At 57.1% G+C, this 24,349-nt stretch overlaps 3 protein-coding genes and 1 non-coding gene across 5 annotated transcripts; 3 read left to right on the forward strand and 1 right to left on the reverse strand.

The window, feature by feature from the left end:
- The first annotated feature begins 2,347 nt into the window (after window positions 1–2,347).
- On the forward strand, window positions 2,348–10,593 carry EEF2 (eukaryotic translation elongation factor 2). The gene is made up of 15 exons (XM_058858378.1): window positions 2,348–2,484; window positions 3,067–3,281; window positions 3,960–4,141; window positions 4,226–4,437; window positions 5,102–5,280; window positions 5,541–5,646; window positions 5,891–6,004; window positions 6,143–6,281; window positions 6,841–7,036; window positions 7,179–7,437; window positions 7,656–7,763; window positions 7,844–8,197; window positions 8,812–8,994; window positions 9,080–9,212; window positions 9,909–10,593. Exons 1-15 carry the CDS (start codon window positions 2,482–2,484, stop codon window positions 10,100–10,102), a joined length of 2,577 nt encoding a protein of 858 aa, XP_058714361.1. The 5' UTR covers window positions 2,348–2,481; the 3' UTR covers window positions 10,103–10,593.
- Window positions 5,698–5,766, forward strand: LOC131589501 (small nucleolar RNA SNORD37). The gene has a single exon (XR_009279757.1). It is a non-coding gene; the product is annotated as a small nucleolar RNA SNORD37 (small nucleolar RNA).
- A 219-nt stretch (window positions 10,594–10,812) lies between the features above and the next one.
- DAPK3 (death associated protein kinase 3) lies at window positions 10,813–18,079 on the forward strand. 2 transcript variants are annotated; one of them, XM_058858381.1, is made up of 9 exons: window positions 10,813–10,889; window positions 11,584–11,729; window positions 12,658–13,018; window positions 13,525–13,654; window positions 13,808–13,856; window positions 13,954–13,980; window positions 14,081–14,233; window positions 14,656–14,701; window positions 14,825–18,079. In XM_058858381.1, the coding sequence occupies exons 2-9, from the start codon at window positions 11,668–11,670 to the stop codon at window positions 15,365–15,367; spliced, it is 1,371 nt and encodes a 456-aa protein (XP_058714364.1). In that variant the 5' UTR covers window positions 10,813–10,889; window positions 11,584–11,667; the 3' UTR covers window positions 15,368–18,079. The 2 variants fall into 2 exon arrangements, with proteins under 2 accessions (XP_058714364.1, XP_058714365.1); XM_058858382.1 differs by having other exon boundaries at window positions 10,820–10,919.
- On the reverse strand, window positions 17,829–23,630 carry NMRK2 (nicotinamide riboside kinase 2). The gene is made up of 8 exons (XM_058858386.1): window positions 23,435–23,630; window positions 21,606–21,696; window positions 20,410–20,458; window positions 20,037–20,208; window positions 19,347–19,418; window positions 18,762–18,868; window positions 18,269–18,354; window positions 17,829–18,183 (listed from the first exon to the last, which is right to left on the reverse strand). The coding sequence occupies exons 1-7, from the start codon at window positions 23,620–23,622 to the stop codon at window positions 18,269–18,271; spliced, it is 765 nt and encodes a 254-aa protein (XP_058714369.1). The 5' UTR covers window positions 23,623–23,630; the 3' UTR covers window positions 17,829–18,183.
- Window positions 23,631–24,349: the final 719 nt, after the last annotated feature.

Raw genomic sequence — 24,349 nt, forward strand, 5'->3', positions numbered from 1 at the left:
GGGAAGGGAGGGATGGGGACGGGGAAGGGTCCCGGTGCCCCGGGAAGGGAGGGATGGGGACGGGGAAGGGTCCCGGTGTCCCGGGAAGGGAGGGATGGGGATGGGGAAGGGTCCCGGTGCCCCGGGAAGGGAGGGATGGGGACGGGGATCTCCTGGCCAAAATTGGCTCAGTGGCAGCGACGTCCCAGAGACCCCCAGCCCTCCTACCCCGGCCAGTGTTTGTGCTCCCTTCTGCAACTTAACCCATCCCTTATTAAAAATACCTTTATAGAATATTAATGATCATTATAATAATGATAACAACAATAATAAATACGCTGTAGTTGGCAGCTTTCTCCCGAGAGGCAGCTGTGATCTCTGCTCTGGTACCAGGAGCCAGGGCTGGGGCTGTGACAGGAATTTGGGATGGAGATCAGGGAATGGGCACATTCCCAACCCTGCCAGAGCTCCAGGAGCCCTTGGACAGCGCTCTGGGGCAGGGAGGGATTGTTGGGGTGTCTCTGCAGGGCCAGGAGTTGGACTGGATCATCTTCAGGGTAACTCCAGTGTTTGGGGTGAAACGCTGCACTGGGAGAGGTTTTCCAGCACTTTCCTCTCCTTGCCATCAACCCCACATACTAATTAAACAAAAAGGCAATTAACAGTTTCTCAGGAAAAGCAGGATGTTAATCAGGTTTCCCAGTTTTCCCTTCCAGGCTGGGAAAAGCCTGGGTTGGTGCTAAAAATCCACCAGATTGCTATGGAAACCCTGAAGGCCGATAATTCATCCTGTCAGGGTGAGAGAGCCGGGCCCAGACCCGTCCTGGGTGCATCTCCATCATCCTGGGTGCATCTCCACCGTCCTGGGTGCATCTCCATCGTCCTGGGTGCAGCTCCACCATCCTGGGTGCAGCTCCACCGTCCTGGGTGCAGCTCCACCGTCCTGGGTGCAGCTCCATCGTCCTGGGTGCATCTCCATCGTCCTGGGTGCAGCTCCACCGTCCTGGGTGCAGCTCCATCGCCGTCCTGGGTGCAGCTCCATCGCCGTCCTGGGTGCAGCTCCATCGTCCTGGGTGCAGCTCCACCGTCCTGGGTGCATCTCCATCATCCTGGGTGCATCTCCACCGTCCTGGGTGCATCTCCATCGTCCTGGGTGCATCTCCACCGTCCTGGGTGCAGCTCCATCGCCGTCCTGGGTGCAGCTCCATCGCCGTCCTGGGTGCAGCTCCATCGCCGTCCTGGGTGCAGCTCCATCGCCGTCCTGGGTGCAGCTCCACCGTCCTGGGTGCAGATCCACCGTCCTGGGTGCAGCTCCACTGTCCTGGGTGCAGCTCCATCGCCGTCCTCGCTGTCCCTGCCTCACACAGACCGGGAACGTGCTGGGAATTTGGGAGCTGCTGGTGAGGTGATGTGGGGATTAAAGCTGAGAATTTGGATTGTTCAACCTGGAGAAGAAAAGCTTTGGGATGAGCTCATTGTGGCCTTCAGGACCTGAAGGGACCCCACAAGAAACACGGAGAGACTTTGGACAAGGGATGGAGGGACAGGACACAGGGAATGGCTCCCAGTGCCAGAGGGCAGGGATGGATGGGACATTGGGAAGGAATTGTTCTCTGGGAGGGTGGGGAAGCCACAGGGTGCCCAGAGCAGCTGGGGCTGTCCCTGGATCCCTGGAAATGTCCCAGGCCAGGTTGGATGGAGCTCGGAGGTCCATGGACAGTGTGAGGTGTCCCAGCCATGGCAGGGGCGGCACTGGATGTTCCTCCATGTCCCTTCCATGACTCCATGGTTTTTGTGAACTCGAAGGCCGATGAGGGCGCCCAGGGCGGTCAGGGGCCGCGGTCCCGGTGTCACCGAGCGGGGCTGGGGGGTCCGGCCGGTGCCGGTGCCGGTACCGGAGCCCCCGCGCTCCTCCCGCCCGCAGGGGGGCGCTGCAGCACCGGCCCGCCCGGAGCATGCGCAGTGCGCGCACCCTGCGGGACCGGGACCGGGGCGGGCCGGAGCCACCGGTGCCCGGGACCGCTGCCTGCCACCGGGCTCGGCCCTACCGCCTTCTCCTACTGGCCCCGTACTCCTCTGCCGCTCGGTGATACCGCTCCGAGGGCGGCCTCACCGACCGCGGTGCCGCGGGCCGGTTCCCACACCGGCAGCGGGAGGGGCGGACTTTCCCCCCCGCTGCAGCCCGGGCGGGGCGGGGCTGTCGCTGCCGGTCGCTGTTGTCCCGGTGTCGCCTCGCTGAAGTCCCGGTGCAGCCGCGGTGACACCCACGTGGTGCCGGCGAGGCGGAACAGCCTCCCGACCATAGAGTCCGCAGGATAGAGCGGCGCTGCCGCGCACGCGCTGGGCGCAGGCCCCGCCCCTCGGCGGTGCCGCCCTATAAGAGCGCGCCGGCTGACGTCAGCGCTCTCTTCCGCCCGCTCTGCGCTCGCCAGCGAGACAGGGCCGAGCCGCCGCCATTGCCGTGATCCCCTCGCCCCGCAGCATCCGCCGCCATCCGCCACCATGGTGAGCCCCCGCCGCCCGTCGCCGCTCCCGGCGGGATGAGCGGCCGTCGCGCCTCCCGTATCGCCGGGGATGGCGGTTCCGCGAGCGCCGCGGATCGCACGGCGGCGGCTGCGGCCTGTGCTGCCGGGCTGGGCCGCGGCTGCGGGGAGAGGGTGGGGCGGCGAGAGGGGGCCGGCCCGGGCGGCCGTGACACCCCCGGAGCCGGCAGGACCCGCCGGTGCCGGTGCCGGGGCTGCCGTTGCCCCGCGGGAGCGGCCGCGCTGATGTGGCGGTGACGGGGACGGGGCGCTGCGGTGCCGCTCGTGCCTTATGTAACGCTGCGGTCTGGGCTGGCACCGGCACCGGCCCGGGCTCGGTGTTGAGGGCGATTTGCGATTTGACAGCGCGGTTTGAGGGACGCTGGGGCCGGGAGGGGTCGGTGCTGCAGCCCCGCTGCGGTGCCCTCGCTGCGGGTTGTGTTGTCACCCAGGCAGAGTCGGTGTCACCGTGATTATGGCAGGTATTTATGGGGAGATTGGGATTCCTTGGAATTGCCAGAGCTGTTTCCGTTCACGCTGAGTCTCCCTTCTCTCCTCCCTCAAGGTGAACTTCACAGTAGACCAGATACGGGCCATCATGGACAAAAAGGCCAACATCAGGAACATGTCCGTGATCGCCCACGTGGACCACGGCAAATCCACGCTGACGGATTCCCTGGTGTGCAAGGCCGGGATCATCGCCTCGGCGCGTGCTGGGGAGACCCGCTTCACCGACACCCGCAAGGACGAGCAGGAGCGGTGCATCACCATCAAATCCACGTGAGTGCCCTCCCCTCAGGCTCCTGCTGTTCCCTGGGCTGAGCTCTGGTGAGATTTGGCTCCTCCAGGAGCTGGAAGAAGATGCTGTTGGGATCTGGGCGAGTCCAGAAGCTCAGCTCGTGCTCCTGAGGGTTTTGAATGATGGAGCAAGTGTTGATTGGCTTCTGCTCGGTCATTGAGCAGTGCTGGGCACTGGGGAAGCAGCAGCTTCATCCCCCCAGTTCAGCCCCAGGATTGTTGGATGTCGTGTGGGGACTCTTGGGAGCATCACTGGGGATGTTCCTGGTGGCTGTGCTGCCACAGGGAGTGTGAGGATGGGCCTGAAAAGGGGTGGAGAACATCTTTGGGATTAGTAGGAAAAGCCTAAATCTGTGATTTGGGATTGGAGCTCTTTATGGGTGCTGGAGAACTGCAGGGAGTAAGAGGAGGTTTGGATTCTGGAGGATGTTATGGTTCAGGAAGGGTAGATTGTAGCCTGTGTTCCTGTTATCTCCCACACACTCCAGGAAATTCTGGAGCCCAGCATTTAGGTTGGAAAAGAGCTCCAAGGTCATCAACTCCAACCTTGTCAACCAGAGCAGAGCGCTGGGTGCCACCTCCAGTGGGGACAAAATGTTCCTGAGCTTTAGGGAGGAATAAACACAGATCATCATTTTAATAGTTTCTCCTTTCTCTCAGAGCTATTTCTCTGTTCTATGAGCTCTCTGAGAACGACTTGGCCTTCATCAAGCAGAGCAAGGATGGTTCTGGTTTCTTGATCAACCTCATTGACTCCCCTGGGCACGTGGACTTCTCCTCAGAGGTCACTGCAGCTCTGCGAGTCACTGATGGTGCCCTGGTCGTCGTGGACTGTGTCTCTGGTGAGGTTTTCTGCAGCTGGAGCGTGTTTTGGGGGAATTTGGAGAGGGGGGTAACTCATTCCTAACTAATTGTGTGTTTGGCAGGCGTGTGCGTGCAGACAGAGACTGTGCTGCGTCAGGCCATCGCCGAGAGGATCAAGCCTGTGCTGATGATGAACAAGATGGACCGAGCACTGCTGGAGCTGCAGCTGGAGCCAGAGGAGCTGTACCAGACCTTCCAGCGCATCGTGGAGAACGTCAACGTCATCATCTCCACCTACGGAGAGGGAGAGAGCGGCCCCATGGGCAACATCATGGTGAGGGGAGGCTCTGAGCGCTGGGCTTGGCTTGAGGCACTTGGGGTGCCCTGCTCAGTGGTAATTCCTCATTCCAGGTGGAGGAGAGGGGGTTCTTGAAGGTGCCTGAACTCCCAGGCTTGGGGCTCTCACTGGCTCCCATCCCAAATTTCCTGTTCAGGGCCTGAGCAAATAAAGGCTGGGATTGTTGCCCAGAGCAGCTGTGGCTGCCCAGTCTCTGAAGGGTCCAAGGCCAGGCTGGGCAAGGCTTGGAGCACCCTGAGATCGTGTCCATGGCAGGGGTGGAATGGGGTGGTCTTTAAGGTCCCTTCCCACCTGCTCTGCTCTTCCTGGGCTCCTGGAAGGGAGCAGGGCTGTGGGCCACAGGTTCTGAGGAGAAGCTTGTGCTGGACTCCTGCACTCTGGAGCTGTCCATGCCTTCCTGATCCTCCTGGGAAGGGTGGGAATCCTGCCTGCCTGTGAATCTGCTGGGGGTGGAGGAAAACCAGCCCCGTTCTGTGGTGCAAAGCTAAAATGGTGCCTGTCCCAGACCTCAGCCGTGGTCACTGCGACAGAACCGCTTGGGACTCTCAGTGTCCTGAAGCTCCAGTTTGTACTGGAGAGCTTTTGGGATGGGATGGAGTGAGGGGTCCTGCCCTGACCCTGCTCTGCTGTCCCCTCTCAGATTGACCCGGTGCTCGGGACCGTGGGCTTTGGCTCGGGCCTGCACGGCTGGGCCTTCACCCTGAAGCAGTTTGCTGAGATGTACGTGGCAAAGTTTGCTGCCAAGGGAGATGCCCAGCTCAGCCCAGCCGAGCGTGCCAAGAAAGTTGAGGACATGATGAAGAAGCTGTGGGGAGACAGGTGAGGAGGGAAGGGTGCTGGTAGGAATTCCAGCTGTGCATGGCAGAGCCTGACACTGCAGAGGGTGGGGAAAGGGGGAGGATGTGGTTGTGCCTGATTTTACAGGAGTTAATTCAGACTTGGTGGGTGTTGGAAAGCTGGATAAGGGGGAAAGCAGGAGCTGGCTGTTCCTCAGCAGCCCCTGGCCCTGCCCTGAGCAGGCAGAACAAGCTGCTTGTCTACTCTAGCGTGGACATTGTCTGATTTCCTTCCCTCTGCAGGTACTTTGACCCTGCTACTGGCAAGTTCAGCAAATCTGCCACCAGCCCTGATGGAAAGAAACTGCCAAGGACCTTCTGCCAGCTCATCCTTGACCCCATCTTCAAGGTGAGTTCCTCAGGGTTCCTCCTTGGCCGGCTGCTCTGCGCTTCTGTTCCGTGCGTGATGATGGAAAATTTCTTCACTTTGACCTGACTTGTTTGATTGAAGAAATTCAGCTGTCTGACACATCTGGGGGTCTCCTGGAGGGAGGCTGGGTGCTGAAGAGGAGCAGGAATTCTCTGCAGGTGCAGTGGTGCAGCTGCTCCAAACTGGGTCACGGCAGCGCTCCCAACGGCTGCTCTTGTCGCAGGTTTTCGATGCAATCATGAACTTCAAGAAGGAAGAGGCGGCTAAACTGATCGAGAAACTGGACATCAAGCTGGACAGTGAGGACAAGGACAAGGAGGGCAAGCCCCTGCTGAAGGTGAGGCTGCTCTGAGTCCTCTGGGGAGCAGCTGAGCAGTTGTGCTGCTCCAGCTGTGTCAGCTTCACGAGGCGGGGAGGGCCGGGGAGGTGAATCCCTGTTGAGAGCGCTCTGACTGGGTCCTGCTGCTCTGCCCAGGCCGTGATGAGGCGGTGGCTGCCAGCTGGAGATGCCCTGCTGCAGATGATCACCATCCACCTGCCTTCCCCCGTCACAGCCCAGAAGTATCGCTGCGAGCTGCTCTACGAGGGCCCCCCCGACGATGAGGCTGCCATAGGTAGGACGAGCTGCTGCTCTTTGCTGCCAGGCCAAAGCTCCAGTGTGTCTGTAACCCTCCATGTGCACAGCTCAGCAGTGTCTGGAATGGAGTCTGTAGCTTTTTTAGCATGGATCCAACAGTTCTAGTGACTCTCAGCCTGGATTTGTTGCAGACATCCCTTGGTGATGTGATCTTCCGTGGAATCACAGAATGGATTGGGTTGGAAGGGATCTTGAAAGTTCTCCATCCCCACCCATGGCAGGGACACCTTCCACTGTCCCAGGCTGCTCCAAACCCCGTCCAGTTTGGCTTTGGACACTGCCAGGGATCCAGGAGCAGCCACAGCTTCTCTGGGCACCTGTGCCAGGGCCTGCCCACCCTCACAGGGAGCAATCCCATCCCAATATCCCGTCCATCCCTGCCCTCTGGCACTGGGAGCCATTCTCCACGTCCTGTTGTCCACACAGGCCGGCCCCCTCGGGCTGGGGCAGTGGGTGCAGATCTTGAGCTGGGTTTTGGGGTGGCTGCCAGATACATCAATAACTCTGGACTGAGCTGATCTCTCTCCTCCTCCCAGGCATTAAGAACTGTGACCCCAAAGGCCCCCTGATGATGTACATCTCCAAAATGGTGCCAACCTCTGACAAGGGACGTTTCTATGCTTTTGGCCGTGTCTTCTCTGGTCTCGTCTCAACTGGCTTGAAAGTCAGAATCATGGGACCAAACTACACACCTGGCAAGAAGGAGGATCTGTACCTGAAGCCAATTCAAAGGTGTGTCCTGGCTGGGGTGGTGAGGGGTTCAGGTTTGGGGTTCTGGTGCTGTTTCAGGTCTATTCTGTGTCTGAGGCCTGTCAAGGTGCCTGAGTGGGATCTCCTCCCCTTCCCAGCCTCACTAATCCAGCTTTGCCTTTAGGACCATTCTCATGATGGGCCGCTACGTGGAGCCCATTGAGGACGTGCCTTGTGGAAACATCGTGGGGCTGGTGGGCGTGGACCAGTTCCTGGTGAAGACTGGAACCATCACCACCTTCGAGCACGCCCACAACATGAGGGTGATGAAGTTCAGCGTCAGCCCCGTGGTGCGCGTGGCCGTGGAGGCCAAGAACCCGGCTGACCTGCCCAAGCTGGTGGAGGGGCTGAAGCGCCTGGCCAAGTCTGACCCCATGGTGCAGGTGAGTGGCCAGGATGGATCCAGGGGTGCTGCCTCCAGTACTGGGAATGTCTTGAGTTGAGTGTTGGTCCCTGGCTGGTGCTGTGACACCCCCAGATCAGTGGGGAGAACATGTGGAAGGAGCTCTATGGGTCAAACACAGAAAAGCCATGGAGAGGTGCTGGTGTTTGTGGCTGTGGCTCATTCTGAAGCCTCAGCTGCTGTTCCTGGTGTTGCCAGTGCATCATTGAGGAGTCTGGAGAGCACATCATCGCTGGCGCTGGGGAGCTGCACCTGGAGATCTGCCTGAAGGACCTGGAGGAGGACCACGCCTGCATCCCCATCAAGGTAGAGAGGCTGAGTGCTGGCTGAGCTCGGGGTGGGGCTTTGGCTGGGTTTGGTGCCTCACACGCCCTCTGTCCCCGCAGAAATCGGATCCCGTGGTGTCCTACCGCGAGACGGTCAGCGAGGAGTCCAACGTGATGTGCCTTTCCAAGTCCCCCAACAAACACAACCGGCTGTACATGAAGGCCCGGCCCTTCCCCGACGGCCTGGCCGAGGACATCGACAAGGGCGAGGTGTCGGCGCGGCAGGAGCTGAAGCAGCGGGCGCGGTACCTGGCCGAGAAGTACGAGTGGGACGTCACCGAGGCCAGGAAGATCTGGTGCTTCGGGCCCGACGGCACCGGCCCCAACATCCTCACCGACATCACCAAGGGAGTGCAGTACCTCAACGAGATCAAGGACAGCGTGGTGGCCGGCTTCCAGTGGGCCACCAAGGAGGTGAGGGGTGGTGTCCTGGTCTGCGTACACATCCTTGTGTTTTTCATGCTTCTCATGGAGCAGAAAGCAGCATCTGAGCAGTGCAGGTGAATAACACAGCTGGCCTCAGAAGGAGAGGTGCTCAGGGAGGCCTGACAGGGATCTGGCCTTACCTACCAGTTGTTTTCAGGTTAGACAGGAGAGGGCTGCAGGATAAGTTGACAGACTGGGAACAGCAACAGGAGGAATTAATTTTCCTGTATAGCACTGAGTTTCAGTCTGGAGGAGATTCCAAGCCAGCAACTTCTGTGACGTTACTGGGACAAAAAACCAACATTTCCCTTGGGTTTCAGCACCATAAATGTGTGACAGCTCTTGTGGCTTGAGCTTTAGAGCTGATCATGAGGATGCTGCAGGGGTGGGAGCTGGTGCTCCACAGATCCCTTAGGTTGGGAAAAACCTCCAAGAGTCCAAGCTCTGTAGGTTTGAAGGTTCATCCCTCAGCGAGGTTGAGCGGCTCCTGGGTGGGCCCTTGCTGCTCCAGGGAGCTCCTGTGAGCCAGGGGAGCAGCAGCCCCGTGTGGGGACCCCGAGTGGCCCAGGGTGGCTTTGTGTGACCCCGTTGTGCCCTGGCAGGGGGTGCTGTGCGAGGAGAACATGCGCGCCGTGCGTTTCGACGTGCACGACGTCACCCTGCACGCCGACGCCATCCACCGCGGCGGCGGCCAGATCATCCCCACGGCCCGGCGCTGCCTCTACGCCTGCGTGCTCACGGCCCAGCCACGCCTCATGGAGCCCATCTACCTGGTGGAGATCCAGGTGAGGAGCCTGTCCTGGAGTGCCAGAGCCCCAGGGAAGGGGGGACAGCGGGTGGGCGCAGTCCTGACCTCGCTCTCCCTCGCAGTGCCCGGAGCAGGTGGTGGGAGGCATCTATGGAGTGCTGAACAGGAAGCGTGGCCACGTGTTTGAGGAGACCCAGGTGGCCGGGACCCCCATGTTCGTGGTCAAGGCCTACCTGCCTGTCAACGAGTCCTTTGGTGAGTCCTGGAGCCGCCCTAGGAGGAGGGAGAGCCTTGGGAAGGACCTGGAGAGATCCCTGAGTTGAGCTGTTCACCCAGCACTGAAGTGTCCCCAAGCGCTGCATCCACACGGCTTTGAAACCCCTCCAGGGGTGGGGACTCCAGCACTGTCCTGGGCAGCTGTGCCAGTGCTTGACCATCCTTCTGGAGAGGAAGAAACTTTTCCTAATCTCCTGCCCTCCCCTGGTACAATTTAGGGCTGTTTCCTCTCATCCTGTCAAGTGTTGACTGGGAGGAGACCAAGGTTGCAGAACATTTTGGGTTGGATGGGACTTTTCAAGGTCTTCTGGTGCTACCCCTGCCATGGCAGGGACACCTTCCACCAAGCCCAGGCTGCTCCAGCCTGGCCTTGGGAACATCCAGGGACAGCCACAGCAGCTCTGGGAATTCATCCCACCTCCTCCCCACCTTCCCAGCCAGGAATTCCCTCCCAATATCCCATCCATCTCTGCCCTCAGGCAGTGGGAGCCATTCCCTGTGTCCTGTCCTTCCCTGTGCTTGTCCAAACCCCCTCTCCAGTTTTAGGCCCTTGGAAGGGACTCATACTTGTTGGGATCTCAGGAGGCTTCTGAGAGCTGCTCTGGGTTCCTCTGCTCTATCCATGAAAGCAACGTTGAACCATTCCTGTCTGACCTTTTCTCTTTCTCCTCGCAGGTTTCACAGCAGATTTGAGGTCCAACACGGGAGGCCAGGCCTTCCCCCAGTGCGTCTTTGACCACTGGCAGATCCTGCCCGGGGACCCCTTTGACAGCGCCAGCCGGCCGTGCCACGTGGTGGCCGAGACCCGCAAACGCAAAGGGCTGAAGGAAGGAATCCCTGCCCTCGACAACTTCCTGGACAAACTCTAATGAAACTCATGGAACTCTGGGAGAACAGGAAAAAAAATTAATTAATTAGCGTTATCACCCATGCCCGCCAAGGGGTAGACGCCTGTGACCACCATCTTGTTAATTATTAAATGGGTTTCATAGCGATTTTGAGAACTTCAAATGAGGAAAACAAACAAAAAGGAAAAAAAAAAAAAAAAAGCCTTATAGGTTTCTGTGTTGCACATGACTCATCTTTGCCATTGTAACTAAAACATTTCCACTAGATCTGCCCAATTCTGTATTTATTTGACTCAAACAGGAAAAAAAAAAAGAAAATCCTGCTGCAGAATGGCCCAGAAGAGGGGGTGGGACGTGCTTAAATCAAAAAGGAGGGCAAGAAAAACAGGGGGAGAGAAAGAAAGAATGAAGGGGTAAGGATGCCTTATCTGCAGCGTGACTGTCCGTCGTGCCCATCGCCGCCTGTATTAGTGCCACTGGAATTAATAAAATTGGATAAATGGTGACGAAAATTGGAATTTTTTGGGGGTGGATTTAAGGGCGAGGGTGGCGCCCTCTGGTGGGGACAGAGGGGTGGAGCCACCAGCGCGCGCCCACCCTTGGCCCCGCCCACCCTCCGCGAGAGGCCCCGCCCCGCCGTACGGCGGGGCGGGGCCTCTCGCGGTGGGTGGGCGGGGCTTGGGTAATAATGGATGAGTGGGCGTGGCCAGGGAGTGGGCGGAGCTTTGGAGTGGGCGTGGCCTCATGCGGAGGTGGGCGGGGCCTCCTGTGGTGGAATGTGGCGGCGCGGGCGGCGGCGGCGGCCCAGGTTGGGAGCGGGGCCCGGTGCGAGTGAGGGGTCCGTGAGGGGTGATGTGGGGCCGGGAGGGGCTGTGAGGGTGGGAGAGGGGGGATGGAGGATGGGTGGATGGGGTGGGGAGGGAGGGATGGCGCGGGGAGGGGTGTGTGGGGTTGAGGCCTGTGGGGTGGGGAAGGGTGGAATTGGGGGGGGTTGTGGGGCCTGTGGGTCGGGAAAGGGGTGGGGAGGGACTGAGGGATTGTGGGGCCTGTGGGATAGGGAGGGGCAGTGAGGGACCGGGATTGGGAGGGGCAGTGGGGTTGGAAAAGGAGGGGTGGGGATTTGGATGGGGGGGATGCGGTGAAGGGAAGGGATGGGGAGGGATTGGGGGGCTGTGGGTGTGAGAGGGGCTCTGGGGAATTGGAAATGGGGAGGGGCTGTGGGGATTGGGTGGGGGGCTGTGGGGCAGGGAGGTTGGGATAGGAGGGGAGGTGAGCCAGGACAGGGATGAGGAGGTTTGGGTGGACAGCGGGTGTGGGGCCTGTGGAGCAGGGAGAGGCTGTGGCCCCTTCCCTTCTCTGTCCTCCTTCCCTGCTCCATCCCTGGGGTTTGGGGTGTGGTGAGACCGGGGGGCATCCCCAGGGCTGTGCAGTCCCCGGGATCCCTGTGCCGGGTGTCGGTGTGAGCTCCTGGGACACAGCCCCCCCTTTTCCCGGTGCCACAGGTGCTGATCTCCGGCTGCTCCCCGCTCCTCACATCCATCGCTGGCAGCGCCGGGGCGGCTCCCGCTCCACAGGGCCCCGCAGCCATGTCCACCTTCCGCCAGGAGAGCGTGGAGGATTTCTATGAGATGGGAGAGGAGCTGGGCAGGTGAGGAACATCTTCCATGGCTGCACCCCCAGCCGGGAGCTTCACTGGATCCAGCTGCTGGATCTCCTGTGGTGTCCCTGTGCCCCCTCTGTAGGCAGCAGGGCCAGGGCTGTGCAGAGTCAGATAAGAGATTAAAAAGCAGATAGAGATTAAAAAGAAAAGTGTTAATTAACGTTTGTCCCGGTGGAGCTCCCGTCCGGGGCTGGCAGCTTCCGGCCCTCCTCGATGGCTGCGCCTGGCCCGGAGCCTGTGGGAGGGATCCAGGGTGACTCAGAGCCTGCGGATGGGATTTAATCAGCCGGGATGCAGAGGCGGCAGCGGGGGGAGCTGCTTCGGGATCCTCCAGCGCTGCTTCGGCCGTGCCAGCCCCGCTCTGTGGCTCCTTCTCGGAGGCCTGGGCAGCAAAAGCGTTTTGGGTCACTTAAGTGACAAAGCAGAGGAACTTGCAGGGGTTGCTCCATGTTCTCTTGGCCCTCTGTGGCTGTGGTTGTTTGTGAGCCCGTGGATGGACCCCCCAGGGCTGTGCGTGTCCCTGGCCATGGTCCAGGGATGTATAAAGCTATAAAGGAGTCTCAGGTCCAGGTGCAGTCACTCTGATTTCAGGCATTTCCCCCTCCACCTGCCTTCTCCATCAGAGGTTTGGGGTCTCCCAGGACCACCGGGCTCTGGGATTTGCTCCTGGGGGCTCCTGGCTTGGAAGTGGGGGCTGAAGGGCATCTCCCACCTTGGGTGATCACAGCAGCACCTGAACAGCCCAGGGAGAATTGGCATTCCACATTCCTGGGAGGAATTTCCTTCCTCCACCCGGGGCGGTGCAAAGCCGGGGAGCAGATGGGCATCACCAGAGCCCAGTTCACGGCATTCCCGGGGGGAAAGGGCATCCTGCAGATCCCCAGCCTGCAGCTCCTCTCCTCCCCTCGCCCCACAGCGGCCAGTTCGCCATCGTCCGCAAGTGCCGGGAGAGGAAGACGGGCCTGGAATACGCGGCCAAGTTCATCAAGAAGCGGCGGCTGTCGTCCAGCCGCAGGGGCGTGAGCCGCGAGGAGATCGAGCGCGAGGTGGACATCCTGCGCGAGATCCAGCACCCCAACATCATCACCCTGCACGACATCTTCGAGAACAAGACCGACGTGGTGCTCATCCTGGAGCTGGTGTCCGGAGGGGAGCTCTTCGATTTCCTGGCTGAGAAGGAATCCCTGACGGAGGAGGAGGCCACCCAGTTCCTCAAGCAGATCCTGGACGGGGTGCACTACCTGCACTCCAAGCGCATCGCCCACTTCGACTTGAAGGTGAGCTCTGGGAGCTGCAGCCATCCTGTGTCCAGCTCTGGGAGCTGCAGCCATCCTTTGTCCAGCTCTGGGAGCTGCAGCTGCCCCATGTCCAGCTCTGGGAGCTGCAGCCACCCCATGTCCAGCTCTGGGAGCAGGGATGAGCCCCCAGGTGAGCTCTGGGAGCTGCAGCTGCTCCATGTCCAGCTCTGGGAGCTGCAGCCATCCTGTGTCCAGCACTGGGAGCAGGGATGAGCCCCCAGGTGAGCTCTGGGAGCTGCAGCTGCTCCATGTCCAGCTCTGGGAGCTGCAGCCACCCCGTGTCCAGCACTGGGAGCAGGGATGAGCCCCCAGCTGGGGTCTGGAAATCAGAGCTGAGAAGTGGGGGTCAATGCCCTCCTGCAGTGCAGTGGGGCTGGTGTTTGGGATCTCTCCCAACTTGAGGCACATCCTCTCCTCTGGAATGAGGAGCCCAGCTCCCACAGGCTGGTGTGTAGGGACAGAGCCAGCTCCTCTCCCCACCACAGCCAGAGAACATCATGCTGCTGGACAAGAACGTGCCAAACCCTCGCATCAAACTCATCGACTTCGGGATTGCCCACAAGATCGAGGCTGGGAATGAGTTCAAGAATATCTTTGGGACCCCAGAGTTTGTAGGTGAGCGTTCCTGGGGGCTCCTCAGGGTGCTGAAAGCTTTGGATTAATCCTGGAGGAGACACCCAGCACTCCGGTGCTGCTGCCAGGGTGTGTCCATGGGGCCAGGCTTCCTTCCCCCACAATAAACCCATTTTCTCCCCTTTGCTCCTAAAGCCCCAGAAATCGTGAACTACGAACCCCTGGGGCTGGAGGCCGACATGTGGTGAGTGATTTCCCTCCTGAGCCCCTTCCCATGGCTCCAGCAGCCAACCCCCTGGTGCCTCCGTGTGACTTCAGCCTCCTCTCCCTCTCTCTTCCAGGAGCATCGGGGTCATCACCTACATCCTGTGAGTATGAGGCAGCCCTGGAGGGGACAGGGCTGCAGGATCAGCCCCCCCACCTCGGGCTGGAGCCTTTTTGGGGTGTCCCAACCCTCTCTTTTCTCAGGCTGAGTGGAGCCTCCCCGTTCCTGGGGGAGACGAAGCAGGAGACGCTGACCAACATCTCTGCTGTCAACTACGACTTCGATGAGGAATATTTCAGCAACACCAGCGAGCTGGCCAAGGACTTCATCCGCCGCCTGCTCGTCAAGGACCCCAAGTGAGGGACAGGGAGCAGAGCTGGGGGTTCCTCTGGGAGAGGGGACAGTCCCCCCTTGTCCAGCCTGCTGTGTACAGGCAGCTCCCCCTCTCCTGCCTGAGCCAGGGTGGGGTGAATTCTGGGATCCCCCGAGGGTGCAGTAGCTCCACTGAAGTTTGGGAGGGTTTGAGCTGGGCCCCCAGGGCTCAGGGTTTGGGAAGGAGCAGAGGGGTTGGGAGGCTCCCTGGGATGCTCTGCCTGTGTTTCCCTTGGGAGGCAGTTTGAGGAGTTGGGGGCTGGATGCAGCTCCTGCCTGGGGGGGCCCTGAGTGCAGCGAGTTTGTCCAGGCTCAGCCAGACCCCACAGGTGATCACAGGATCCAAGCTGCTGTCCCAGGGCTTTGACAGGGAAATCGCCTGATCCCAGCCTTGCTGTGTTTGCAGGAAGCGAATGACCATCGCCCAGAGCCTGGAGCACCCCTGGATTAAGGTGAGAAGTTAAAGAATTGGCACTTTTGGGGTGTCTGACCCCCCGGGGCCGGGGCTCTGCTGCTCCCTCACCCCCGTGGGGGCCGGTTGGGTGTCACTGCAGCCACCACTGTCCCTGCCACAGGTGATCAAGAGGAGGAACGTCCGCAACGAGGACAGCTGCAAGAAGCCCGAGCGGCGCCGGCTGAAGACGACGCGCCTGAAGGAGTACACCATCAAATCCCACTCCAGCATGCCCCCCAACAACACCTACATCAACTTCGAGCGCTTCTCCAAGGTCATGGAGGAGGTGGCTGCGGCCGAGGAGAGCCTGCGGGAGCTGGAGAGGAACAAGAAGTCCTTCCAGGAGGACATCGAGGCGCTGCTGTCCATCTACGAGGAGAAGGAGTCGTGGTACAAAGAGGAGAACGAGAGCATCAGCCAGGACCTGCGGCAGATCCGGCAGGAGCTGCAGAAGACGGAGGCGCTGAAGAAGCAGGCGCAGGAGGAGACCAAGAGCGTGGTGCAGGTGGCCAACGGGCTCAAGCGGCGCTACCGCAAGCTGGAGAACCACTACGAGGCCCTGGCCAAGCAGATGGCCTCGGAGATGAAGTTTGTGCAGGAGCTGGTGTGGTCCATCGAGCGGGAGAAGCTGCAGAGCAGCGAGGGCGACGGCAGCATCCGCTAACGCGCCGGCCCCGGGGGCTCTGCTGCCCCCCGGACCCCCTGCTCACCCCAGGCAGCGTCCCCGGTGTGCAGGGGGTGCTTGTGCCTCCCTGGAGCCCCCGCCTGTGGGGCTGGGGCTGTGCCACCCTGGGGTTTGGCTTCCTGCGTGCAGCTCCCCGTGCCTGGCTCGTGTCCCCACGCTCCCCATCGCTGCACTCTGGGCTGTTTGTGCCCTCACCCAGCTCCCTGAGCTGCCCCAGGGGGGCTTGGTGGGCACAGCCCCCCTCTGCACCACAGCAGCCACGCATGGGCTGGGACCAAGGACTCACTCTGCAGCCCTCAGGTGGCCCCTGTTCCCCCCAGGGTGCTGCAGCCCTTGTCCCCTGTCCCAGCCCTGGCTCCCCCTTTCCCAGAATAAAGGTTTCTGTGTAGCCTCAGCTCCTGCCGTGGCGGGACGGGGTTGGGAGGGGGATGAGGATGTGCCCTGTGGTGACAGCTCTCCCACTGGGCTCCCAGCCCAGAGGGATTTCCTTAATATGGGAGAGGAAATGCTTTTTTTTCCTAATGAGACCCAGTGCTGGTGGGGGAACTCGCTGTGGGTGTGGAGGGTGATGGTTTGTGGGGTGTTCCCAGGTTTGGGGAACACCCAGGTCCCAAAGCACCACGTTCTGGGGAACACCAGAGCAGGGAGGGTTCCCCTGGGAGCACCCAGGGCTTTCTGACTGCCTGTGGCCCCACAGAGCCAGGATCCAGCTGAATTTGATCTGGGGGAATCACCAGCCAAATCCCAGTGGATGGCAGGCATCCCCCTGGCTGGCCAGGGTGGGGTCACCTCCAGGCCCAGGGAACTTGCTCCATTTAGGATTTGTCACTCTGCTGTGGCCCCTGGGGGGATCAGGGGGGCCGTGCCCCATGTCCCTGTCCCTGCTGACGTGCCAGCAGGTGTAGGTTTCATCCCCATCCGTGGGACACGTGGACCTGCTGAGAATTTAATCTGCCTCGGTGTTCCCTGCCAAGGCTCCCATGGCGTGACTGGGGCTGTCCCAGTGTCCAGCCACGGGCTCCGGCCACGCTGAGGGGACAGCCAGGGGGGCTTGGAGCCCTCAGCCTGCCCCATCCAGGCCCTGTGTCCTGGGGAGGCTTTGGGCTGTGGGTTTGGATGGAGCCCCAGCAGCAGAGGGTGAAGGGATGTATGGAAATCCTGCAGTCCCGGCTGCTGCCGAGTCGGGCAGAGTTCACATAGTGAGAATCCTTCCTGGATTCCCTTTGTGCCGAGGGTTTGGGTTTCACACTCCCAAAAGGCTCTTGGAAGTCACTGGTCATTCACCCCGGCCCTGGAGCAGCAGGGGATCTCACCCACGTGGATACACAAAAGGACACCAAAATAGCTCTAAAAAAGCAGAATTTGGGGTGTGATTCATGATTTCATGATGCCTGTAGGAACTGGTGTAGGGAATGAACGGGATGTGCTGCCCAGGGGGATCCTGGTGCTGTCACCAGGATGTTCTGCTCCAGTTCCCTCTTTGCACCCCACAACATTTCCTTCTCTGTGGACAGAGACACCAAAATGCCTTTTTTAGGCTTCGATTTCTGCTCCCCCGAGTTTGGCAGGAGATGGGAGCGAGGGCTTTTCCCTTATAAGTCTTCACAAACCCCAAACACTTTTGCAGGGCTTAATCCAAGCCCTGGAGGCCCAGGGAAACACCACAGGAATCAGGGCTGCAGCCCCTGGGAGCTCATGGGGAACATCCCCTGTGGGAAGGAGGGTGCTGGGACACTGCAGGGTGTCCCTGCCCCTGGCACGGTGACAGCACAGTGGGGTGGGTGTCCCCAGGCACGTTCAGTGCTGCTCACCAGGAAATCTCCCTTTTTATAGCCTGGGGAAGCCAGCAGGAGCCAGAGCCCTTTCTGGCCATGGCATCCCTGCTCAGGACAACTGGGAAATCATTGGAGTAGGACAAGGACAAGGAGATGGATCCGGCCTCCCCCTCGGTGGGATTTTGGGTGACTCCTCACTAATCTGTGGCAGCTGCTTTTCCAGAGTACTGTTTCTAATTCAGGCCACAAAATCTTGGGAAGGGACCCCCCCACAGCCAAGGAATTCCAGCACCTGAGAGCTCCCAGGGTTTGTATGGACAGGCAGGGATGGCACTGCCCTCTCCCACGCTGAAACTGGGGTGGTGTTTTAGCTTTAATGCCTGAAATGGTTCCTAGGGAAGCACAGTTTTCATTCCTCATTCCCTGAGAAATCACCCCTGTTCACATCATGGATTTAAATTTACAAACTGAGCCATCCCCAGCTGGCTGGGGCCTGTGTGAGCACCCAAACCCAACCAGTGACACGTGGAAAGAGCTCTGAAGCCACCCAGGGCTGGAATTTCAAACGCCCCAGACAAAGGGATTGTTGTTGTGTTTTGGATGAGCTTCATCGCAATTTTTATTGCAATAAAAGCTGAGTGATGAATTAGATCAGCACCTCAAAAGGAGGCTGAAATGGATTTTTACTGAATTGATGAGGTTACAAACAAGCCTTGCACAAAGCCCTCCTGTCTGCAGGAGCTCTCTTGCTTTCCCAGCACAGCTCTGCTTGTTCTGCTATAAAAATGCCGTTTCCAACTTCTCTGTAAGCCAGTGGAATATAAAATAATTACAAAAAAAACCCCCAACAAGGCAATCCTGTCCATGTGGTGGGAATAAGTTATCCTCAGTTTTCAATTATATACAGAAGGGACTTGCCACAGGGCAGTGGGAGAGGAGTTCACACAAACATCCCCCATTCCCACTTCCAAGTATTATTTACATCGCGCTGTACACGGCTCTTCCCGAACTTCCCAGACCCTGGAAAGCAGGAAGGGAAAAAGGGTGAGATCCCAGCTGTTCCCAGCACAACCCCTGGTGTTCCAGCCCTCTGGATTTTAGTTACCTATGAGCAATTTAAGAGCTTGTTGTGAATATCTTCAAAGACTTGGTTGTAGAGTTCATCCCTCGACTTCAGGCCATCTAAATAAACTGGGAGAAAAAAGGGGGAGTCAGGCTGGGGCTTCCCATCAGAACAAGATTTTGGGAGATAAGTTTTTAAATATTTCATATTTTACTGACCCAAAGGACAGCTTGTTTTCCTATTGGGAAAACAGAACCATCCTGAAAACACAATGGCCTGTGAAATCCTTACTCCATTATAAATTCCTTCCTTTTCTTTTTAATTTTTTTATCCCCTCTAAGTCCTTAAGAGTACAAAGCAAAGGGAGTAAGTTCTTAGCTCTAAAACTGCCTGGATTTATCCAAAGTAGGCCAGGATTACAACTTGGGAGTAAAAATAGCACTTTGCATCATCACAGTGGAAGTTTCCTCGAATGAAATCACCCAATTCCTTAAATTCCAACCCCAAGGCTGAGGGATTTGTGTTTGGGACTTACCCACATCCACCCCAGAGTCCTCCATCTCCTTCCTGTGTTTGAGGTACATGGGCCAGACGTGGCCATCAAAGAGGCCCGGGGGGTCAGGGACTGTGTAGTTCCTTGTACTGGGAAAAAACAGGACGGAAAAGGAATGTCAGGAGGGCCTGAGCTTTAGGTTGGGTATTGGGAAATAAAATTTTAACTGAAAGGATTGTAAAGGATGAGCACAGGCTGCCCAGGGCAGTGGTGGAGCTGCCATGCCTCTGGAAATGATGGATGTGGCAGGGGTGAAGGGCTGTGGCTGGACTCGATCTCAGAGGTCTTGTCCAACCCCAGCCTGTGATGCCAAGCTCACCACAGCAAATTCCCTTTGTCCATTTGTATTCAAACCCAATTCATGACACCAATACATCCCAGGAACTGCATTCCCAACCCTGGAAGCGTTCAAGGCCAGGCTGGAGCAGCCTGGGATGGTGGGAGGTGTGGTGGGATGAGATGATCTTTAAGGTCCCTTCCAACCCCAAGCATTCCAGGATTCCATGACTAGGAGCAGAGTAAAGGAGCAGAGGGAAGGACTGGATGCACAGCCAGGAACGTTCTCACCTCCTCCTCCTCTTGCACTCGTCGTACGGCACTGCCAGGTAGTAGCGAAGGTCAAACAGCTCCATCAGAGGTCTGGGGAGGGGACAAAGTCACAGAGTGGAGATCTCACTTTTAGTGACAGGAAAAAGCACGAAATCACCCCAGACACCACAAAAATCCCTCTGCCTCTATGGGACTTGAGTCTGTTGTAGACAACCCAAGGGTAAGCGCTTCCCTCACGGGTCTGTTAACTCAAAACCATGGAAAACTTCTTTCTGAAGGTCAAAATGGCCCAAGCAGGGACTTTTCCCACCCAAACATCTGCCACTGGTCCTGGAGGGGATCAGAGGGGATCCTGTGGAGGATCAGGCACTGGGCTGGGAACCCTGGCTCTTCCTGGATCATTCCAAAATCAGTTTGCAGCAAAATCTGGGACAGGGCAACTCCTCAGCTTGTGTTCATGGGAGTGTCCAAGGCCAGGCTGGACAGGGCTTGGAGCTGGATGGGCTTTGAGGCCCCTTCCAAACACTCCCCTGGAGTTCAAGGCTGTGCCCTCTATCGTTAATTTTACATTTTACAGCAGAAAAACCTGGGGGTGAGAAATTCAAAACAAGGCAGGAAGGGGAAATTAGCAAAACGGGGTTTTTTGCTCTGGCACGGGGGATTTAAAGATCTTCCCTGGCAAACCATGAAGAGTTCTCCAAACCTTACTTGTAATTATAAAGCAGGAAGCCTTCAATGACCAATATATGGATATCTTGGGAGGTTGGCTCTCTAGAGCCAGGTGTGACATTCACCCCGTGCGAACGGGCAAACTTCACTGGGTTCTCAATCCAGGCCCGCACGGTGCTCACCATTGCCTCCATATCCAAGGAATCCAACACTAGTCAGGAGAAAGGGGGTGGGTGGGAAAAAGGGACACCATCAAACACCATCAAACACCACGGGCTCGAAAGGATGAAATAGATTGAGCTTGGTAAAGTTACAGTTACGGAAATTTACTGTTAAAGCTTTTAATAATGAAAAAGAAATACTTAGGAAAGGAATATACATTACTGCATCCTATAGGGAACACTGCTCTTACCATCCCATTGTTTAAAGCCGTCTTCCCCGACTTCTATTTGATCTTGTGGCTGAAATATAGTGAGCAATAAAACATTGCTGCAACCTCAGCGGGATCAGTTCCCTCCGATGCCATCAGCACCTGGCCACTACTGCAACACACAACCACCCCTGGGCACTGCCTGGGCCTGCAGGAACATTCACATTCCCAGCTTTCCCCACCCCAAGCTGCTCTGGAAAGTTCCCTTGGCTCACTCAAACCACTTTGGATAAAGACTTTTATGTTAATCACTGGATACGTTGTTTGTTATACAATACTACAGAGCACTGTTTTTAAATGTAAGGATTTTAAAGTGCAAATACAGTTAAACAAGTGCTAGAATGTATATTTTTTTAAAAGAACAGGTATTTGAACTCCTCTAATACAAATGCAGATGGGCATAGCAGCACTTTGGTTGCTCAGTTACTGCTTTCCTCATGCTGGCGTTCACTCTAAAGAGAAGTTACAGATTTTTATGGAGAATCAAACAGAATTCCTCCCCTAAAGGCTCCTAAGTGATCAAATCTGCACAGGACAGACTGAGCACACGATGCTGGGGCTGGAGCCCTTCATGTTTTGGGGATGACCCACAACTGCTCCAAGTCCATTCCTGCATCTCTTGGACTTCCACGCCTGGTGGGGTCCAGGGATTTCATCATTCCCATGAAATGGTGCAGGGTTAGGAACATTCTGCACTCCCAGACAGAAGGCAGCGAGGGTCTCTGCATTAATCTCTGCAATACTTTAATTGGGTTTTGATACAGATCTAGCAAAGCTCCCCCATGAAACCTCCTTTCTGTATTTAAACCAGCATAGAGGTGCTTAAATCCTAAAGCATCATTTAGCAGTCTCATTCTTAGTTTAATAAAATATGGTGGGAAATCCCAATCTAGAGAAAATCATGAGCAGTAAATAACCTCTGCCTGAAATCAGTACTAAATTTAAATCTGTTGTGAACACTTAAAGGTGGTTTTGCTGCGACTGCTCTGAGCAGGGTCATACCAAGCTCCTGTGGCATTTATAAAGGTCAGGAACTTCCCACCTGTCCAGTCATTTAAAAATTAAATATATATATTAAAAAAAAACCACAAAACCAGAAAGCTTGTGGCTCCTAAGCTGTCAAAACTGACTTGCCCTGCAGTACAAGTATTCTGCAAGGAAGAGGGGATTCAACTTACCTTGAAGAAATCATCCTGATGGACGACGCAGCAATTGGGGAGCGCCTTGATGAGCCTGTTGGTCAAGGTGGTTTTGCCACCATTGGTGACCCTGCACAGAGCGGGGAGAGACAGAAATGGAAGAATCTCATTAGAACCGGAATCTCATTAGAACCGGATCTGGGAGCCACCGGGAGCCCCGGCTGGACAGACACCGCTGAAGGAGCAGAGCCCTGAGGTATCCGAACCCCGACGGGCGCCGGGAGTCCCTGAGGGGACCCGAGCTCCTGAGGGGACCCCGGCCCTGACCCTGAGGGACCCCAACCCCGCCCCCGTTTGAATTTCCCGCCCTTCCAGCGCCGGCCGCCGATTGGCTGCGACCACCCCGGTCCCGCCCCCTCCCCGACTGCCGATTGGCTGTGGCAGCCCCAACCGGCTCCGCCCCTTCCAGCGCCGCGCGCCCGCGTGTAACGGCCACGCCGGTTCCCGCGCGCGCGCAACGGCGGCGCTGAGGTAAGCGCGGGGCCGCCATGGCCGGTCCCACACAGAACCGGGGCTCCTGAGGGAGCGCGGGGCCGCCATGGCCGGTCCCTCCCAGAACCGGGGCTCCTGAGGGAGCGCGGGGCCGCCATGGCCGGTCCCTCACAGAACCGGGGCTCCTGAGGGAGCGCGGGGCCGCCATGGCCGGTCCCTCACAGAACCGGGGCTCCTGAGGGGAACGGGAGGCGCCATGGCCTGTCCCTCACAGAACCGGGGCTCCTGAGGGAGCGCGGGGCCGCCATGGCCGGTCCCTCACAGAACCGGGGCTCCTGAGGGGAACGGGAGGCGCCATGGCCGGTCCCTCACAGAACCGGGGCTCCTGAGGGGAACGGGAGGCGCCATGGCCGGTCCCTCACAGAACCGGGGCTCCTGAGGGGAACGGGAGGCGCCATGGCCGGTCCCTCACAGAACCGGGGATCCTGAGGGGAACGGGAGGCGCCATGGCCGGTCCCTCACAGCCGCGGCCCCGCTGCTCAAGATGCCCTCGCTCCCTCATAAGTCGTTTAATGTAAAAGCCCTGAATAATTTTCCTCTCCCTTGTCTTGTTCCTCCTTTTTTTTCAGCCCGAGGCTGTGTAAATCCCTCGGTCGCATATTATTAATATATTATTCTAATAACCTGTATTACCCCTCACTGTTTCCCGAACTCTCACCCTGTCCCAGCACAAACACACCTTAAATCCTGCTTTTTAATTTGAAAATCAATGCCCTCTATATACCACCATCCCATTTTATTAGAAACGGGATTTTCCCCCTCTTCGTTTTTCAGAGAAAATTTTAAAATAATTTTTTTTGCCTATCTGGCCTCTAAATTTACTTGAGAGTGTTTTTGCCATCTCAGCATCCCTCCTGTTAAGCCTCTAAAAGGATATATAAAACTATGGAAGGAAGTAGCTCTAAAAATATATAAACGTGCAAATTGTATCTATAAATATGTATATAACACAAATAAGTATATAAAATATATATAAAGTGTATCTAAAATATAGCTAAGTCTGTATAAAGGGATGTGCTGCCCTGCAAAACTCTGTTGAAGCAGCATCCATCCTTTTAATCCTATAAAAATATATAAAAAAGATATATAAAATAAAAGTACATCTAGAAGTATATATTAAGATACATATTGAAGGATATATAAAAGTGTATGTCACCCTGTGGAGCTCTCTGTATTTAAGCATCACGAATTAACACTCAGCAAGTTGCATCATCTCCCAAACCCTGTATCCCGAATATTATTTTATAGCCAGATAAATACTCCCCAAATTAAAACAGGAAAAACATGAAATATCCCAGATTTTAGCAGGCACTTACCCTCCGATGCCTATAATATATTTCATTTTGCCGAGTCGCCTCTTGAGCCGGAATGTGGCGAGGAAGTGGGGGTGGAAAAAAACCCCAAATTTGGGAAGGCTGAAAGAACTTCCAGCGGAGCAAAAACTCCGCTGTTCCCTCTTTTCCCTCTTTTCCCTGCTCCTGCTCTGCCTCCCCGACCCTTTCATTGAGGAAAAGGCGATTTTGGGGCGGATTTATAGGGCCGTGTCCCCGCCCCGGAGGAGCCCTGTGACCATCATGAGCCGCGATGTCACGTTTTGGGCAGGTCCGGCCAAGCCTCAATGTCACATTTTTGGGAGAGATTCAGCCCAAACCTTCCCGTGGCACATCCTGAGTGGGGTTCAACCCCATAATGTCACTTTTTGGGGGGTTCAACCCCATAATGTCACATTTTGGGGGGTTCAACCCCATAATTCTGCTCTTTTGAGGGGGTTTTACCCCCCCCCCCCCCAGTGTAACATTTTGGGCAAGTTCAACCCCCTAATGTCACATTTTGGGGGGAGCCAACACCCCAATGTCACATTTTGGGGAGTTCAACCCCCTAACGTCACATTTTGGGGGGATTCAACCCCATAACGTTGCTTTTTGAGGGGGTTTATCCCCCCCCCCAGTGCAACATTTTGGGGGTTTCAACCCCCTAATGTCACATTTTGGGGGGGTTCCACCCTACAATGCCACATTTTAGGGGGGTTCAACCCCATAATGTCGTATTTTAGAGGGGTTTAATGCCCCCAGTGTCACATTTTGAGCAGTTTCAACCCCACAATGTCACATTTTGAGCAGTTTCAACCCCACAATGTCACATTTTGAGCAGTTTTAACCCCACAATGTCACATTTTGAGGGGTTTAATCTCCCCAATGTCACATTTTGAGCAGTTTTAACCCCACAATGTC

The sequence above is a fragment of the Poecile atricapillus genome, chromosome 28 (genome assembly GCF_030490865.1).
Source record: "Poecile atricapillus isolate bPoeAtr1 chromosome 28, bPoeAtr1.hap1, whole genome shotgun sequence".
In the NCBI taxonomy this organism is placed as follows: domain Eukaryota; kingdom Metazoa; phylum Chordata; class Aves; order Passeriformes; family Paridae; genus Poecile; species Poecile atricapillus.

Excerpts from the sequence above, each read along its gene's own strand:
- NMRK2 (XM_058858386.1), bottom strand. The coding sequence starts at position 23,622 with ATGAAAGGGTCGGGGAGGCAGAGCAGGAGCAGGGAAAAGAGGGAAAAG. Across the intron at positions 21,697-23,434 it reads TATATTATAGGCATCGGAGG|GGTCACCAATGGTGGCAAAA; the intron begins GTAAGTGCCTGC and ends CGCTCTGTGCAG. Across the intron at positions 20,209-20,409 it reads CGGCTTTAAACAATGGGATG|TGTTGGATTCCTTGGATATG; the intron begins GTAAGAGCAGTG and ends TCTCCTGACTAG.
- EEF2 (XM_058858378.1), top strand. Across the intron at positions 6,005-6,142 it reads AGGGCAAGCCCCTGCTGAAG|GCCGTGATGAGGCGGTGGCT; the intron begins GTGAGGCTGCTC and ends TGCTCTGCCCAG. Across the intron at positions 9,213-9,908 it reads GCCTGTCAACGAGTCCTTTG|GTTTCACAGCAGATTTGAGG; the intron begins GTGAGTCCTGGA and ends TTCTCCTCGCAG.
- DAPK3 (XM_058858381.1), top strand. The coding sequence starts at position 11,668 with ATGTCCACCTTCCGCCAGGAGAGCGTGGAGGATTTCTATGAGATGGGA. Across the intron at positions 13,857-13,953 it reads GGGCTGGAGGCCGACATGTG|GAGCATCGGGGTCATCACCT; the intron begins GTGAGTGATTTC and ends TCTCTCTTCCAG. Across the intron at positions 13,981-14,080 it reads GGGGTCATCACCTACATCCT|GCTGAGTGGAGCCTCCCCGT; the intron begins GTGAGTATGAGG and ends CTCTTTTCTCAG.